Source organism: Anomaloglossus baeobatrachus, chromosome 11, assembly GCF_048569485.1.
Source record: "Anomaloglossus baeobatrachus isolate aAnoBae1 chromosome 11, aAnoBae1.hap1, whole genome shotgun sequence".
NCBI lineage: Eukaryota > Metazoa > Chordata > Amphibia > Anura > Aromobatidae > Anomaloglossus > Anomaloglossus baeobatrachus.
In genome coordinates, this window is record NC_134363.1 from 187,700,355 (window position 1) to 187,719,905 (window position 19,551).

At 52.2% G+C, this 19,551-nt stretch overlaps 1 protein-coding gene across 2 annotated transcripts in view; it reads left to right on the forward strand.

Moving 5' to 3' along the window:
• The window catches only part of ROBO4 (roundabout guidance receptor 4), a 108,958-nt gene that overhangs the window by 53,824 nt on the left and 35,583 nt on the right, over positions 1 to 19,551 (forward strand). For both annotated transcript variants that reach the window (XM_075328845.1, XM_075328846.1), the window contains exons 9-11: positions 4,011 to 4,132; positions 10,457 to 10,628; positions 10,894 to 11,076. In XM_075328845.1, the coding sequence (XP_075184960.1) occupies positions 4,011 to 4,132; positions 10,457 to 10,628; positions 10,894 to 11,076 (477 nt within the window). The remainder of the gene's footprint in view (positions 1 to 4,010; positions 4,133 to 10,456; positions 10,629 to 10,893; positions 11,077 to 19,551) is intronic.

A 19,551-nucleotide genomic window follows, 5' to 3' on the forward strand; every position in this document is an offset into this window, starting at 1 on the left:
CTCAGGCAGGTCCCAATTCTCCTCGTCGAAAAGGACTCAAAAGGATCAGAGAGGCTCAGATTCTTGGCGGACTCAGTCACGCCCAAAAAAGACAGCAGGAAGAACCGTTACCAAGACGGCTTCCTCATGACTTTCAGCCTCCTCTCTCCGCATCCTCGGTCGGTGGCAGGCTCTCCCGCTTTGGCGACATTTGGCTGTCACAGGTCAAAGACCGTTGGGTGAGGGACATTCTGTCTCACGGGTACAGGATAGAGTTCAGCTCTCGTCCTCCAACTCGTTTCTTCAGAACTTCCCCACCGCCCGACCGAGCCGATGCTCTGCTGCAGGCGGTGGCCGCTCTAAAGGCGGAAGGAGTGGTGACTTCTGTTCCTCTTCAGGAACAAGGTCACGGTTTTTACTCCAATCTGTTTGTGGTGCCAAAGAAGGACGGGTCCTTTCGGCCCGTCCTGGATCTAAAGTTGCTCAACAAACACGTAAAAACCAGGAGGTTCCGGATGGAATCTCTCCGCTCCGTCATAGCCTCAATGTCTCAAGGAGATTTCTTAGCATCAATAGACATCAAAGATGCTTATCTTCACGTGCCGATTGCGCCAGAGCATCAGCGTTTTCTACGCTTCGTTATAGAAAGCGAACACCTGCAGTTCGTAGCGTTACCTTTCGGGCTGGCAACAGCCCCTCGGGTCTTCACCAAGGTCATGGCAGCAGTAGTAGCTGTCCTGCACTCGCAGGGTCACTCCGTGATCCCGTATTTGGACGATCTACTTATAAAGGCACCCTCTCAAGAGGCATGCCAACACAGTCTGGACGTGGCACTGAAGACTCTCCAGAGTTTCGGGTGGATTATCAACTTTTCAAAGTCAAATCTAACCCCGACCCAATCACTAACATATCTTGGCATGGAGTTTCATACTCTCTCAGCGATAGTGAAGCTTCCACTGGACAAGCATTGCTCTCTGCAGACAGGGGTGCAATCTCTCCTGCAGAACCAGTCCCACTCCTTGAGGCGCCTCATGCATTTCCTAGGGAAGATGGTGGCAGCAATGGAAGCAGTCCCTTTCGCGCAGTTTCATCTGCGCCCTCTACAATGGGACATTCTCCGCCAATGGGACGGGAAGTCGACGTCCCTCGACAGGGATGTCTCCCTCTCTCAGGCAGCCAAGGACTCTCTCCGATGGTGGCTTCTTCCCACCTCATTGTCAAAAGGAAAGTCGTTCCTACCCCCATCCTGGGCGGTGGTCACGACAGATGCGAGCCTATCAGGGTGGGGAGCAGTGTTTCTTCACCACAGGGCTCAGGGTACGTGGACTCAGAGAGAGTCCACCCTTCAGATCAATGTTCTGGAAATCAGAGCAGTCTATCTTGCTCTGCGAGCCTTCCAACAGTGGCTGGAGGGCAAGCAGATCCGGATTCAGTCGGACAATTCCACAGCGGTGGCGTACATCAACCACCAAGGGGGAACACGCAGTCGGCAAGCCTTTCAAGAAGTCCGGCGGATTCTGACGTGGGTGGAAAACACAGCATCCACCATATCCGCAGTTCACATCCCAGGCGTGGAAAACTGGGAAGCAGACTTTCTCAGTCGCCAGGGCATGGACGCAGGGGAATGGTCCCTTCACCCGGACGTGTTTCAGGAGATCTGTCGCCGCTGGGGGATGCCGGACGTCGACCTGATGGCGTCACGGCACAACAACAAGGTCCCGGTTTTCATGGCACGGTCTCACGATCACCGAGCTCTGGCGGCAGACGCCTTAGTTCAGGATTGGTCGCAGTTCCGACTACCTTTATGTGTTTCCACCTCTGGCATTGTTGCCCAGAGTGCTCCGCAAAATCAGGTCCGACTGCCGTTGCGCCATTCTCGTCGCTCCAGACTGGCCAAGGAGGTCGTGGTACCCGGATCTGTGGCATCTTACGGTAGGACAACCGTGGGCGCTACCAGGCCGTCCAGACTTGCTGTCTCAAGGGCCGTTTTTCCATCTGAATTCTGCGGCCCTGAACCTGACTGTGTGGCCATTGAGTCCTGGATCCTAGGGACCTCAGGTTTATCTCATGATGTTGTTGCCACCATGAGACAGGCTAGGAAGCCATCCTCCGCCAAGATCTACCACAGAACGTGGAAGATATTCTTATCTTGGTGCTCCGCTCAGGGAGTTTCTCCCTGGCCATTTGCATTGCCTATTTTTCTTTCCTTCCTGCAGTCTGGGTTGGAAAAAGGTTTGTCGCTTAGCTCCCTTAAAGGACAGGTCTCTGCGCTATCCGTATTCTTTCAGAAGCGCCTGGCGCGACTTCCTAAGGTACGCACGTTCCTGCAAGGGGTTTGTCATATCATTCCCCCTTACAAGCGGCCATTGGAACCCTGGGATCTGAACAAGGTTCTAATTGCTCTCCAGAAGCCACCTTTCGAGCCTATGAAGGAGATTTCCTTTTCTCGGCTTTCACAGAAAGTGGCTTTTCTGGTGGCGGTCACGTCTCTTCGGAGAGTGTCAGAGCTGGCGGCGTTATCTTGCAAATCTCCCTTCCTGGTGTTTCACCAAGACAAGGTAGTACTGCGTCCAATTCCAGAGTTTCTTCCCAAGGTGGTATCTTCCTTTCATCTCAATCAGGATATCACTTTACCATCTTTGTGTCCGCATCCAGTTCACCAATTTGAAAAGGGTTTGCATCTGTTGGACCTGGTGAGAGCACTCAGGATCTACATTTCCCGCACGGCGCCTCTGCGCCGTTCTGATGCACTCTTTATCCTGGTCGCTGGTCAGCATAAAGGGTCGCAAGCTTCCAAATCCACCCGTGCGCGGTGGATCAAGGAACCAATTCTTCACACCTACCGTTCTGCTGGGCTTCCGACTCCTTCTGGACTGAAGGCCCATTCTACCAGAGCCGTGGGTGCGTCCTGGGCATTACGGCATCAGGCTACGGCTCAGCAGGTGTGCCAGGCGGCTACCTGGTCGAGTCTGCACACTTTTACCAAGCATTATCAGGTGCATACCTATGCTTCGGCGGATGCCAGCCTAGGTAGACAAGTCCTGCAGGCGGCGGTGGCCCACCTGTAAGAAAGGGCTGCCTGACAGCCCGATCACGAGGTATTCTTTTACCCACCCAGGGACTGCTTTTGGACGTCCCAATTGTCTGGGTCTCCCAATTAGGAGCGAAAAAGAAGAAGGGAATTTTGTTTACTTACCGTAAATTCCTTTTCTTCTAGCTCCAATTGGGAGACCCAGCACCCGCCCTGTTTTTTCTTAGGGTATTTGTTTTTCGGGTGCACATGTTGTTCATGTTGATAAGTTACGTTCTCCGATATTGTTTATCGGATTGAATTTGTTTTTGAAACAGTTATTGGCTTTCCTCCTTCTTGCTTTTGCACTAAAACTGAGGGACCCGTGCTCCCACGGGGGGGTGTATAGCCAGAAGGGGATGGGCCTTACACTTTTAAGTGTAGTACTTTGTGCGGCCTCCGGAGGCAGTAGCTATACACCCAATTGTCTGGGTCTCCCAATTGGAGCTAGAAGAAAAGGAATTTACGGTAAGTAAACAAAATTCCCTTCTTCTGCTGAACCTGTTTTTTTTCCATTGGAGACTATGGAGGACGGATCCGTTACCTGATCGCTATTTATCTTCTATATGAAACTGATCCAGTAAGAAAAAAACAGATCCTTTATAGATGCAAGAAAAACGGAGACTGAATATTAATCATGTAACGGATCCGACCTCCATAGACTCCAATGGAAAAAAAACAGATCCTGCAGAAATCAATGTTTATTTCAAAACGAAAAGAAAGTTGTGTTTGGTGCGGAATCTGTTCTAATGGACGATTACTGGACGTGTGATCTGAGCGTTACAATGTCAGTGCAGGTGACGTATCAACCGGGAGCCTGCATTGTGTGCCTCACTAAAAATTCACCAGATTGGATATAATTGTAACAAACCCTCAGCTGTGAAAGTATTTAATCTGAACTATGGGGTTGTGGCTGGATCGGAGGTTTTTTGACCCCATTATTGTCTCTGCATTTCTGTAGTTCCTGGACCTGCTCCACAGGAGGTGAACGTCACCTTGGTCAACGGTGGCAATGGATCCATCATTGTGGGCTGGGAAGTTCCCCCGCCGGATGGGCACAGCGGCCACATCAAGGCTTATAAGGTAAATCCGGGGTACAGTGGGAGCAGACACTCCTGGAGCCGTCCTCATCTGTTATAGATGTTATACATGTCTTGTCTGTTCCTGGAAAAGTTGGGTGACAACCTTATTGGGAGTTGGGATGGAAGTCACATTGGTTGTCACCCAACTTTCCCAGAAGCAGATAAACCACCAAAGACAAATGACCAGGGTTCATTTTGCTGCACAGAACACTGAATGCGGAGGAGAAATCTTTCATCTTGGGGTCTTCTCTTCTGATCAGCCACGTCTTTGGCGCCTGCGTTTTTCGGTCCGGTCTCTCCGTTACATATCACACCTGGCTGCTGCGTTTTTTGGTCCGGTCTCTCCGTTACATATCACACCTGGCGGCTCCTTTTTCTGTCCGGTCTCTCCGTTACATATCACACCTGGCGGCTGCGTTTTTCGGTCCGGTCTCTCCGTTACATATCACACCTGGCTGCTGCATTTTTTGGTCCGGTCTCTCCGTTACATATCACACCTGGCGGCTCCTTTTTCTGTCCGGTCTCTCCGTTACATATCACACCTGGCGGCTGCGTTTTTCGGTCCGGTCTCTCTGTTACATATCACACCTGGCGGCTGCGTTTTTCGGTCCGGTCTCTCCGTTACATATCACACCTGGCGGCTGCCTTTTTCTGTCCGGTCTCTCCGTTACATATCACACCTGGCTGCTGCGTTTTTCGGTCCGGTCTCTCAGTTACATGTCACACCTGGCGGCTGCGTTTTTCGGTCCGGTCTCTCCATTACATATCACACCTGGCGGCTGCGTTTTTCGGTCCGGTCTCACCATTACACGTCACAGCTGGCGGCTGCGTGTTTCGGTCCGGTCTCACCATTACACGTCACAGCTGGCGGGTGCGTTTTTTTGGTCCGGTCTCTCCGTTACACATCACAGCTGGCGGCTGCGTTTTTTGGCCCAGTCTCTCCGTTACACGTCACAGCTGGCGGCGGCTCCTGCCGGATTCTCTGATTCATTTACAACATAAGACAATTGCGTATCTCATGTTTCCGGGGCAGGCGGCGGCGGCACACGGCGGCGGCAGACGTCAATCACAGGTGACAGGTGAATCTTTATTAATTACATTGTCGTTTTCACTTCACATTAGCATACACTTCTCTGGAGGCGCGAGGAGATGAAGGAGCGGGGAATCGCTCTCAGCGGGGTGTGATTAGTTTCACCGCAGGGTAAAGTCGCCGGCGGCAGCGCAACGTCTCAGATGTCTACACAGTAAATGACTTGTCCATTTTATCAAACAATGAGAGCGGCTGTCAGACTCCGGAGAAGACACCTGAGCTGTGTCATATACTCCTCAAGAGCTCTGCTTGCCTTCAGTGAATAGAAACATGCACTGATTACATTCAGAGGACACATCTCTGAGCAGGCTGAGTCCTTCTTATGGCCTCTGCCACATTCACGTGAAATTCACGCACGTGGCGAGAGACACGTATTTCCCCTGCGTGTTGCGTGCAGGTAAGTATGTGTCTCTGGTACGTGCGGGACACGTGTGTTCTACGTGTGCTATCCGCGATAGCACACGTAGAACCGGTAATTAACATACTCACCTGGTCCTTCCTGCTGTCCGCGCTGCTGTCCGTGGTGCTGATCCTCGGTCTCCAGCCCTCCCGTCTCCCCGCTGCTGCTGCTGCCAGGCAGTGAAGTGAATATTCAATGAGAATAATGAGCGGCGGTCGGCAGCAAGAGGCAGCAGCGGCAGAGACAGGAGGGTGGAGAAGGTGAGTAAATGTTTTTTTTTCACTGACACGTGTGTTTTCGCCGGCGCGTGTCACACGGGACCGCATCCACACTACACCCGTGTGGTACGGGTGCGGGCCGTGTGACACCCATGCTGCGGGAGAAAACACTGACATGTCAGCGCTTTGAAAAACGCACACACGTACAAACGGACACACGTTCCGTGTGGTTTTAAGTGTGTGTGCCTGCTACAGTAGGGTAGCATTGGTTAACGTGTCTCCGTGCCGCTGGTACGTGTAAAAAATGACAAACACGTACCGGCGGCACGGATGTGTGTCACAGGCCTATAAGAGGGTTTCTATTCAGTGCCTTTCTTAAACCAAAATGTTTTTATTGGAAATTTTATATAATACATAAAACATACAATTCGGGGTCAACATAACCCCTACAGTCCCACCCCTCCCCCCACATGAGAAACCGAGAAACAATAAACATACATTTGACCATTTCACACATGTGTTATATAGATGCCATAGCCCTCCCCCATGAAACATCTGACCTATGAAATACTAGAGGATCAGAATCCTTCATGTTCCCATCTCATGAACCGTCATGTATGCCTCATACCAGACACAAACAGGAAAAGAGTTCGTGGTAGGGGGATGCTGTTTCCATGATCGTTCAGTCTTTCAGCTATTTATATCATAATTTTAAGACCAGCCCAGCCGGAACCTAAATAAATCCCTAGTTGCCAGGCCAGAGTCGTCTAACCACGGGGCCCAGATCTTTTCAAATTTGGCCATACAATTTCTTTTTAAATATATTCCTTTCTCCAAATTTACTATCCAGTTGACCTTGTTAACAAACTCTGATATGGTGGGGACCCGATCCGTAATCCAATATTGTGCTATTAATTTTCTTGCCATGTATAGCATACGGGCAGCCGCCAGTTTACCCTCTTCTCCCAATTTCAGGTCTTCAATATATCCCAGGATACACACCAAGGGGGTAAGACTTAGATCTGTGATATACACTCTGTTAATAATTGAAGACACCCCCCTCCAAAACGCCTCCAAACTAGGGCAGGACCACAGCATGTGGAGCATGGACGCTGAGTCCGCCCCACAGCGTGGACAGGTGGGATCCGGTCTGGCACCTATGTCAAATAGAAATTTTGGAGTCCGGTAGACTCGATGGATGACATACAAATGAGACAACCTGTAGGCTTCCCCCAGGGACAGGGCAGGTGTTCTTTCCAATATTTCCGCCCACTGATTGTCCTCAATAGGCCCTATCTCCTGCTCCCACCTCTGCTTAGAGTTTGGTGAATGATGTGTTAACCTGTCCAGTACTTCGCCGTATAATACTGATATCAGACCAGATGAGCCTCCTGAAGAAGCAATTCTCTGTATTATTCTATTACACTGAATTTTGCGGCCAACCATGCCAGCCTCAGCACGGTATGCGTGTCTTAATTGAAGGTATTTATAGAATTCGCTATTCAAAAAACCAAACTCTGTTTGTAGCGTGGAGAATTCTTTAAAATTATCTCCTTCCATTAGGTGTGTGAGTCGGACCAGCCCCCTCCCTCCAAACCCCAAACCCCTCCAGTTTATTTAAATTGGGCAGCCACAAAGTGTCCCAGATAGAAGTGAACTGCGTTGGCCCCTCAATGTCCTGTATACCTCTGATTTTATTCCATAACTTGTGTATCAACAGAAGGGTAGGCATAGGTTCCGATGATGCGTTAAATTCACCTGCTTCTAGGGTCTCATAAAGACTAAGTGACCTGAAATATTGCTGCAGTGATAGTCTTTGCGAGCCCCCCCCCCCCCCCGGGTCCTCCCACCCTCGGATATGTTGCATCTGGGCGGCTGCAAAGTATGCCCATGGATTTGGCACTGAGGGTCCTCCATCGCGTTTACTCCTCTGTAACGTTTCTAATTTAATTCTTGGACTACGCCTCCTCCATATCAATTCCCTGAAGAGTGAGTTAACTTTATAGAAATATCTCTGGGGTATCCAATGTGGATACCCCAGAAGTATCATTTTTACCAGGTTCGCCCGTGCCACCACCGATAGAGGTAGCCGGGTCCATATGTCAATTTTATCCTTGAATTTTTTAAGGATTGGGGACAAATTAAGTGTGGTATAATCATTCACTCTGGCGGTAACATTAATTCCCAAGTATTTAAACTGCGGGGAAATCTGCAGTCCTGAAGGAGTGTATCTAGGAGTATCAGCCAAATTATCCACAGGGAGTAACACCGACTTCCCCCAATTTATAGTTAACCCGGAGTAACTCCCAAACCTCTGAATCACCTCCATGGCCACTGGCAACGAGACCGATGCGTCTGACAAAAAGAGGAGAGTATCATCCGCATACAGAGCCACTTTTTCCTCTCGATCCCCCCTTCTGAAGCCCGTTATTTTTGGGTGTCTACGCAGGATCTCTGCCATAGGCTCTATAGCCATTGCAAACAGAAGGGGTGATAGGGGACACCCCTGACGAGTGCCCCTGGTCAAATTTAAATGTTGAAGTGAGCCTACCATTAACACGAATTCTAGCTGTAGGCCTGCCATATAGTAATGTAGACCCAGGAGATGAAATCCTCACCCAGCCCAAACCTACGGAGGACTGCCCACAGAAAGTTCCACTCAATGGAGTCGAATTCTTTGGCTGCGTCCATGGAGCAGAGAACTCTGTCCCCCGGGTTATCTACTGGAAGTTGTAAATTGAGGTGGAGGCGTCTAATGTTAACCGCTGTAGATCTAGAGGGCATAAAGCCGGACTGGTCAGAATGAATCAGAGAGGAAATCGCCTTGTTTAATCTAGATGCCAATACCTTGGCTATGATTTTAATATCCGTGGTAAGGAGAGATATCGGTCTATATGAATCAGGAAGCAAGGGGTCTTTACCTGGTTTAAGTATGACCACCACAATTGCCTCCTGCATTGATGGTGGAAGGCGGCCCGTTTTGACCGCTCCTTGGAACGTTTGCAAGAGCTGCGGCAGTAGGATGTCTCCAAATTTTTTGTATATTTCTATTGGAAGACCATACAATCCCGGGGATTTTCCATTAGACATGGAAGTCACCGCCAGCTGCAGTTCCTCCAATTGCAGGGGGCCATTCAGGTAAACTCGATCCGACTCAGAGAGCCTAGGAAGAGGTATACCCTCCAGATAGGAGGAGTCAATCTGTTCCTCAGTAAAACTTAATTTGGAAGTATATAATTGCTGGTAGAAATCGGCAAAAACCTGCAATATCCTCTCTGATTCACTAACCACAGCCCCCGTGGAGTTTTTTATCGCACCCACAAAGGAGCTTCCCTGCTGTGCCCTAGCGATCACAGCCAATAGATGTCCTGCCTTCTCCCCCTCTTCAAAAAATGTGTGCTGCGAGAACATCCGCCTATTCCCGGCCTTTTCCCTGAGGTGAATATCATAGGACTTCTGGGCCTCCTTCCACTCCAGCAGAATCTGAGTGGTTGCCGATTCTATATACTGACGCTCCGTAGACTGAACCCTGCCTTGGAGAAATATCCCAAATTGACGTGACCGAGACTTAGATCTACTAATCCCATTCACTGCCTTTCACCCCTCTGTCAAATGACTGATCGCAGATTTGTTGCTCCGGACGCCTCTACTGATGTTAGGATGATAGTGTTTTATCGTTAACCTGTGATTTTAGAAATATCACTTTTGTCTTCCTCCATGGGTTAGGTATCACTTACTGATTGCTGGGGGTCTGACCATCAGTCGTGAGATGATGGCTCTGCAGCGCAGTGGAGGGACGCATGCTCGACCTCCGCTCTATTCATTGTCTATGGGACTGTCAGAAAAACCTGAACCCAGCACTCCAGTATTTCTGACAGTCCTGTGCACCAGCATTGAAGCGGAGGTTGGGCATAACTTCTCCAGTCAAGACCCAGATGCTGAGATCTCCGGGTCACTCGGGGGGGAAAAAGACCACCAGTCAGACCCCAGGAATCAGCAGCTTACCCTGGACTCAATAGCACATATGCTGTAATAATGCTGAGGCATGGTAGCCTTTGTGACCGGCCGCCTGTAGAGTTAGCCTGATAGAGAATGACAGCGACTGGCTGCAGAAGAGAGGGGTTGCCTCTAAGCCTGGGGTGAGACGAGCCCTTTGTGTGAACTGCAGTCGCTGTGGATGAGGATGCCGCGCCGTGAGACCAAGAGTTGGACCATAATGGCTTTAGAAAGGACAGTGGCGAAACGTGCAGCTCATGGGTCCCAATGCAAAAGCTCCAACCGGGCCTTATTGCCAGTCTTTAATGGCATTGTTTGTTTATTTCATATACGCTAAAAACACTCATGAGGCCCCCAAGGCTCCCGGGCCCGGGTGCGATTGCAGCTCCTGCACCTACTGTAGTTACCGGCCCACAGATCCCCTGCCGGAGGTGTGAGCCCCCCGGTGAGCTGTATGCTGTGATGGGCCATTCGGTGGGGCTCCGGCCTCGCTTCGGGGCTCCTCTACACACTCACACAGCGGACGGTCCTACCCAGAATCCATCAGCAGGGAGTGCCCGTCATACCCTATTGCCAGTGTCTTGGTGTTTCTATGCATTCTCTTTTTTGTGATTTTTGTAGATCTGGTGCCTTGGAAATGAGACCCCTCCTCATGCCAACTGGACGGTGGACAGTGGGACCCGCAGCCTGGAGATCCCCCAGCTGCCAGCGGGCGTGAGATATCAGGTGCAGGTGGCAGCCATGTATGAAAGCGGCATGGGGAAACTGAGTAACCCGAAATACATCTTCATTGGTAAGGAATGGTTACTAGTGAGAAACCATTAATTGGGGTATAGACCTCCTGACAATTATATCTGACGGCTGCCGGTATCTATGAGCAGTAGCCCAATGATCACTGGGGTCTCTGGCATTCTTCCACGTGTCTGTTGGGTTGAGGCCTGTATGTGCCAGTGCCGTCCCCGGTAGGATGTGGGGTCAGATACAATCCCCTCTTGTAGAATCCTGCAGTGTCTTTTCCGCTTTATCCTCACTTTTTTTTTCTTACCTATCATCTCCAGAAACTCCGGAGATGAAAGACGAGATGCCGGACGGTGCAATTCCACTGGATCTCCTCCTCCAAGTGATAAAACACCCGGCCTTCATCGCCACCGTGGGGGGAGCGACGTGGCTGATGCTGATGGCGGCCGTCATCTACCTGTGTCAGAGGAACTCGAAACGTTACAGCAAAAAGAAACACAGCGGTGAGCGGTCATGTGACCACACTCTGATGTCACAGTCACGTATTATACTGTATACTATGGAGTTCTGTATTAGTAATAGAATATTATTACATTGGGCTGTGACAACCTCTCACACATATAGACAGGCAGGTGTCAGCAGAAATGTACAGAAAAGTAAATCTAAAATGTATTTTTATTAATGGATTCAAGTGGAGTGGGAGGGTATGCATAAGACAAACACAAGACCAGGATTAGCAATGGTTAACACCAACCACACACAAAGTACAAAAGTGCAACATGGTGCTTAAATGTAATAGAGAAAAATACAGGCACAGTTATTACTCCAGATGCTATAATGTGGAAATTGGCAGTATATGTCAATAAATATATATAACTGTCTATGATATAACAGAGACCATAGCCTAAACAGTGTGTTACCCCGACGCATGTTTCGGCAGCATGCCTTCGTCAGGAACACACATCGGGGTGACACAATATTGATTATACTTACCATTTACAAATTGATGGTACAAAGTGATTGTCACAAACCACCGGGGGGGTCACTCAGAAATCCCCCGCGCTGGCTACCAGTACGTCACAATCGGGGGGTAACAAGTGGGGGTCACCCCTACTTTATACCTCCCGACCGACAGACAGAGCACGTGACGCGCTCTCTAGCGCCCCTCTTATAGTCAGGCCAATTATGGAATTGCCCGACAATAAGCAAGGAGGCCGCTATACTACTTATGCCGATTATTGAAGGGTCCCCGGTGAGAGTAGGGTATATATTCCCCCGACCTCCGCGGGCGGAATATATAATATCTTCCCGAATCTCACTGGCCTCCCCACAATAATCCTTGGCACAACTCGCTGCCACCAACCGCTTCACGGTAACTATTAGCCGAACACACAGACGTGGGATTCAAGATCGAGATAACAGAACAGCCCAAGATTAATTATATAATTTAATCGCCTAAAGCACACTAGAAACTACAATATATACAATAGGGAATCTACAGAATATACGTATGTCAGAGTACAGTTACAATCAAAGCATGGGTTACAAACAGGTATACAATTACATCAGTTACCTTGTGTGTCTGGCCACAGGGGGGCGCTGTAGACCAGGTTTCCAGGAACTCCCACAGATGTTTCCTACACGTGCCCCCAGCGAGAAGAACCTTGGAAAATGGCCGAAGTAGGGTTATCAACCTGGGCAGATCCAGGTCCCCTCCTACCTTAGTGACCTCACAGGGAAGCACTGCCACTCCCCCTGCATGGATCAGAATTATCCAGCAAAGGGGATTTTGGCTATAACTTTGCCTGGGAGCGTCGTAGGCAGACGCCAATGCTCTCATTGTGACAGTTATGAATTTAGCTACAGAACGAGGGGACTCATGACCTGTCTACGAGTTCCCATATGGCTGATATCACGCCTGGGGCATTTCCCAATGTCCTGCTCCCATAAAAAGGGGGTGCCGGCATCGTCCACATGCGGAGACACCATTTTTATGGTTGCCATATTTATCGGAAATATGGCTTGCGAGATATGAACCATTTTTTACTGGAGTCGTTCTGTCTGGCTATTTCCAGAGCCTTGCTAATTAGATAGCAGCTCCTACTACAGGGTGACGGCAGGGAGTCATCCTGTGTCCATTGTCCCAAAGCCACCTAATTTCCATATCACAGGACATGGCCATGGAGTTTGTTGCTAAACCAGTTGTGTGGGGGAAAGGGGGGTTGACACCAGGAGAGGGCTTCCTGACATACTTGAATATCATGATTTATCGTCATCTCTCCGGATTTACTTCACACCTCCCCCCTTTTGAGGGCGCTAGGGGGCAGCACACTCCGGTGTTCCCCCGTGCGCCCGTCCGCGACCTCTCCTTGTCGGGACAGCCCGTCTGCGTTACCGTGGTCACGGCCCCTTTTGTGGCGAATGGTGAAGTTGTATTGCTGGAGCGCAAGGCTCCATCGCAACAATCGCCCATTCGTCCCAGAGACGGTGTGCAACCAGCTGAGGGGATTGTGGTCCGTCTCCACGATGAAGTGGCGCCCGTATAGATAGGGTTGCAGACGCTGCAGGGCCCACACTATGGCCAGGCACTCCTTCTCCATTGTAGAATAGGCCACTTCCCTTGGCAACAGCTTCCTGCTCAGGTACAAGACTGGGTGCTCTTGGCTCGCAGAGTCCACCTGGCTGAGCACCGCACCGAGGCCGAAGTCACTGGCGTCGGTCTGTACTACAAACGGCCGCGTGAAGTCGGCTGCCTGTAGCACGGGCGGGCTGGACAGGGCGTCCTTTAGGGCCTGGAAGGCTGTCTCGCAGTCCACTGTCCAATCGACTGCAGAGGGCAGCTTCTTCTTGGTGAGGTCCGTCAAGGGCTTTGCCAGGCTACTATAGCATGGAACAAACCTCCTATAGTACCCAGCGGTCCCCAAGAAGGACATCACCTGCTTCTTGGTCCTGGGGGTGGGCCAGGATGCGATGGCCTCCACTTTCTCAGGCTCGGGCTTCAGTGTTCTCCCACCTACCCGGTGACCGAGGTACTGGACCTCGCTCATGGCCAGCTGACACTTTCCCGGCTTGATGGTCAAACCTGCCCGGTGGATCCGCCTGAGCACCTGTGCTAGATGCTCTAGGTGGTCCTCCCAGGTGGGACTGAAGACGGCAATGTCATCCAGGTACGCGGCCGCGTACCCTTCAAGTCCCTTGAGCAGGGTGTTGACCATCCGCTGGAAAGTGGCAGGGGCATTCCTCATCCCGAATGGCATCACCGTGGACTCGTACAGTCCAAATGGGGTAATAAAGGCAGAGCGTTCCCTGGCCTTGCGAGTCAGGGGGATCTGCCAATATCCCCGGCTCAGATCCATGATGGTCAGGTACTGAGCCCCGGCCAACTGATCGAGCAGGTCATCGATGCGTGGCATTGGGTACGCATCGGCGACCGTGACAGCATTGAGCCCCCTGTAGTCCACGCAGAACCGAGTGGTTCGGTCCTTCTTAGGGACGAGGACTACAGGCGAGGCCCAAGCGCTGTTGGATGCCTGGATCACCCCCAGCTTCAGCATCTCGTCAATCTCCTGGCGCATGTGTTGCTGCACCTCCAGGGAGACCCGATATGCTGAACGCCGGATCGGGGGATGATCCCCAGTGTCCACGTGATGGACAGCCAAGTCAGTCCTTCCGGGCTGGTTGGTAAACAACCCCCGGAAGGGGTGTAGGGTGGCCCACAGCTGGGACCGTTGGTCCTCCAAGAGCTGGTGGCCAACCTCTACATCCTCAATGGATCCGCCTGCCCTAACCTGGGCTAGCATATCCAAGAGGGTTTCCGCTTCTCCCTCCTCGGGCAGGTTGCACACGGGGAGCGCACATGCCTCCCGCTCATGATGTGCCTTCATCATGTTCACATGGAAGGGCTTCCGCCTTCCACGGGCAGGGTCCAGGGTGACCAGGTACGTCACAGGGTTGAGCTGCTGGTACACGAGGTATGGGCCTTCCCAGGCTGCCTGAAGCTTGTCCTGTGGTACGGGGACCAGTACCCACACCTTTTGACCCACTTGGTAGGTCCTCTCACAAGCGTTCTGGTCGTACCAACGCTTCTGATCGGCCTGGGCTTGAGCCATATTGTCGTGTACCAGTTGCGTCAAGGCCTGCATTTTGTCCCGGAAGCGCATGACATACTCGATAACCGACACTCCAGGGGTGGCCAAATCCCCTTCCCAAGCCTCTTTCACCAGAGCCAGGGGGCCCCGCACACGTCGCCCGTACAGGAGCTCAAACGGTGAGAATCCTGTTGAGGCCTGTGGAACCTCCCGGTAAGCAAATAACAGGTGTGGGAGATACCGCTCCCAGTCACGCCCATGGGAGTCGACCAACATCTTAAGCATCTGCTTCAAGGTGCCATTAAACCGCTCGCACAGGCCATTAGTCTGTGGATGGTACGGGCTGGCCACCAGATGTCGCACCTGGACTTGCTTACAGAGGGCCTCCATCAGCTGGGACATGAATTGGGTCCCCCGGTCAGTGAGCATTTCCTGGGGAAAACCCACTCGGGAGAAAATCTCCAGCAATGCTGTGGCCACCTTGTCAGCCCGAATGGACGACAAGGCCACTGCTTCTGGGTACCGGGTGGCATAGTCCACTACCGTCAGTATGAAGCGTTTCCCGGAGCTGCTGGGGATGGCCAGCGGGCCGACCAGATCCACAGCCACCCTCCTGAAAGGCTCATCGATGATTGGCAGAGATACTAGTGGGGCTTTGGGGTGTGGCCCCGCCTTCCCCACTCTCTGACAGGTTTCACACGAACGGCAGTAGGCAGCCACATCGGCCCCCATTTTTGGCCAGTAGAAATGCTGGTTTAACCTGGCCTTGGTCTTAGCGATCCCTAGGTGTCCGGCCATCGGAATCTCATGTGCGATCCGCAACAACTCCGTCCGGAACGGATAGGGTACCACCAACTGTCGGTCCCTGGGCCACGCCTCCGGTGAACCCTGCTGGACCGTGGCCCGGTACAGCCGTCCTTGGTCCCAGACCACTCGCTCCGGGTCCGAGTCCGAGGGAGGCTGTGCCGCCTGCTCCTTAAGAGCTTTCAGGCTGTCGTCAGCTTCTAACGCTGCCTGAAACCCCTGACTAGATGTGGCCAGAATCGACGAGACGGTCACATCTTCAGTCAGTACCCCGGGACCTGTGTCCTGGCCTCCACCTGACTCGGCTGCCACTTGGTCAGAAGGGGAAGAGCTATCGGACCTCCGGGAGGCCCCTTGGCTTCCAGCACTCCCACTGCGGGTGACAGCGGCCACAGCCGCTGCGACCGTGGGTCGTGCCTGCTCCTCCTCCGTTCCTGACCAAGTCGCCGGTTCAGGCAGACCTACCTGGCTTCCTGACACCCCGGTTGTGGGGGAACCATGCACCGAGATCTTACCTGGGAGCACTTCCGCTCCTGGACCGGCCCCAATCTCACCTGCCTGTTCCCCTCCTGCAGCAACAGAACCCCGCTGTGAAATCTCTGGGGACCCCACATTTGCTGTGGTAGCCCCCACCCCACACACTGGTCCTCCCCCTGCAGCACCCTGCTCTCTGCTTATCCCTGCAGAGGGCAGCAGATCCCAGCTCACAGGCTGGTTACTTGTAGAGGCATTGTCACACCTTTCTCTGACCCCCTCCCCTGTCACAGCTGCAGCTGTGTGTGTGTCTATGGTGTCTGTGCAAGCAGAAATATCAGAGTTCACTCCCTCCTCCCTTACATCATTCATAGATAACACATTAACATTGTCAGGAGTCATGTCAGCACTGGCTGAAGGTTCAGCCTTTGGGGCGGGGCCAAACTGGGAGGTTATTTGCCCCAAATCTGTCCCAAGTAGCACGTTTGCAGGGATCCGATCAGTTACCCCCACCTCCCTCACCCCTCGCCCTGCGCCCCAGTCCACATAAATGTCAGCAACAGGCAGCGCCGGGTCAATGCCTCCAATCCCGGAGACAGCGAGGGTTTTTCCAGGGATCAAGTCTTGGGGGGACACCATCTCAGGCCGCACCAGAGTCACCTCCGAGGCGCTGTCTCGCAGTCCTATGGTCACAGACTGGCCGACGGTGACAGGTTGGAAGCTGTCCAGGGACCTACCACCACCCCCACCCACACAATACACCTTGGGCGGCCCTTGGGACGGGGACGGAGCCGGGGCCTTGGGACGCTGAGGGCACATGGCCTTGAAGTGTCCAGGTAGGTTGCACTGGTGGCACCGTCTTGGCTCTGCCACGGGCCTGGAGAGGGGAGTTGAGGGGGACACCCCCTGCAGTCTAGGGGCAGGTGGGGCAGTCGCAGAGTTCATCTTACCCCCTCTCCAGGTGCTGCTGGTGGCTGCTCTCCTGGCTTCAGGAGCCCGATTGTTGGTGTAGTCATCTGCCAGGGCAGCTGTAGCCGTGGATCCCTTTGGCTTCTGGTCTCGGATGAACTGGCGGAGATCCTCAGGGCAGTTCCACAAGAGTTGCTCCGTGATGAACAAGTCCAGGATCTCCGGTCCGGTGGAAAGCTGCAGGCCTTGGGTCCAGTGGTCGGCAGCTCGGGCAAGTGCCCGCCGGTGGTCAGCCCAGGAGTCCTTTGGTCCCTTCTGCAGCGTCCGGAACTTCTTGCGGTAGGACTCCGGGGTGAGGTTGTACTGTTGGATCAGGGCCCGCTTGATGGTGTCGTAGCCCTGATCCGCCTCAGCAGGCAAGTCCCCAAGGATATCCAGGGCCTTACCCCTTAAACGGGGGGTCAGGTATTTGGCCCACTGGTCCTTGTTCAGATGGTGCTGCAAGCAAGTCCGCTCAAAAGCAGTCAAGAAAGAGTCCAAGTCTCCATCCTTCTCCAGCACTGGGAAGTCCTCAACACGGACCTTTGGAAGTTTGGTGTCTTGAAGGTCACGTGTGGCTGATGAGGGCCGGAGCTGAGCTAGCTGCAGCTGGTAGTCACGCTCTGCCTGGCGCTCTTCACGCGCTGCCTGCCGCTCTGCCCTGCGCTCTGCCATGAGTATCTCGTAGGTATCCCGGTCTCCAGCCTGGAGAAGGGCCATAGCCATTTGAAGAAGGCTATCCGAGCCTCCCAGGCTCGGTGGAATGGCACGTGGTGATCTGCGGCCCGCTGCGGAGCCTGGTGCTTCACTGTCCATTGCAGAGCGGAGGGCTGGCATCTGGCTCGTTGAGGAACCTTGGGCGAGCTCCTCCTCATCTTGTCCAGCAGTCCCAGGTTGTGCGATGTCCTCTGCAGAGCTGTTCTCTGGCGTCGGGCTCCTGGAGGGCTCGTGGACAACCTCCTCATCGTCTCTGGCCTGAGCATCGGCCATTCCTTTGGCTTTGCTCCTGGTGCTATCAGCCATTGTTGCAGACTTTGGTCACTGACACAGAACTGACACCTGATGCCTCCACACACCTTACAGTATCTGCACTCTGACACTCTAGTGTTGAGCTAGTCTGAAGACCCCAGCAGCCACAGCTGCTGCAGGCAGTCTTTAGTGTCTGGGAGTATGGGTCTCACACTCACACACACTATTATCTCGATCCCACCGCTTGCCACCAATATGTCACAAACCACCGGGGGGGTCACTCAGAAATCCCCCGCGCTGGCTACCAGTACGTCACAATCGGGGGGTAACAAGTGGGGGTCACCCCTACTTTATACCTCCCGACCGACAGACAGAGCACGTGACGCGCTCTCTAGCGCCCCTCTTATAGTCAGGCCAATTATGGAATTGCCCGACAATAAGCAAGGAGGCCGCTATACTACTTATGCCGATTATTGAAGGGTCCCCGGTGAGAGTAGGGTATATATTCCCCCGACCTCCGCGGGCGGAATATATAATATCTTCCCGAATCTCACTGGCCTCCCCACAATAATCCTTGGCACAACTCGCTGCCACCAACCGCTTCACGGTAACTATTAGCCGAACACACAGACGTGGGATTCAAGATCGAGATAACAGAACAGCCCAAGATTAATTATATAATTTAATCGCCTAAAGCACACTAGAAACTACAATATATACAATAGGGAATCTACAGAATATACGTATGTCAGAGTACAGTTACAATCAAAGCATGGGTTACAAACAGGTATACAATTACATCAGTTACCTTGTGTGTCTGGCCACAGGGGGGCGCTGTAGACCAGGTTTCCAGGAACTCCCACAGATGTTTCCTACACGTGCCCCCAGCGAGAAGAACCTTGGAAAATGGCCGAAGTAGGGTTATCAACCTGGGCAGATCCAGGTCCCCTCCTACCTTAGTGACCTCACAGGGAAGCACTGCCACTCCCCCTGCATGGATCAGAATTATCCAGCAAAGGGGATTTTGGCTATAACTTTGCCTGGGAGCGTCGTAGGCAGACGCCAATGCTCTCATTGTGACAGTTATGAATTTAGCTACAGAACGAGGGGACTCATGACCTGTCTACGAGTTCCCATATGGCTGATATCACGCCTGGGGCATTTCCCAATGTCCTGCTCCCATAAAAAGGGGGTGCCGGCATCGTCCACATGCGGAGACACCATTTTTATGGTTGCCATATTTATCGGAAATATGGCTTGCGAGATATGAACCATTTTTTACTGGAGTCGTTCTGTCTGGCTATTTCCAGAGCCTTGCTAATTAGATAGCAGCTCCTACTACAGGGTGACGGCAGGGAGTCATCCTGTGTCCATTGTCCCAAAGCCACCTAATTTCCATATCACAGGACATGGCCATGGAGTTTGTTGCTAAACCAGTTGTGTGGGGGAAAGGGGGGTTGACACCAGGAGAGGGCTTCCTGACATACTTGAATATCATGATTTATCGTCATCTCTCCGGATTTACTTCACAGTGATGCTTAATGAATGATTTCCATTACACTTGGGAACTTTACATTGATGGTTCTATACTTTATCTTCAACGCTGGTGCACATAAACAGTTATATATATATATATATTTATTGATATATACTACCAATTTCTACATTATAGTATCTGGAGTAACAACTATGTCA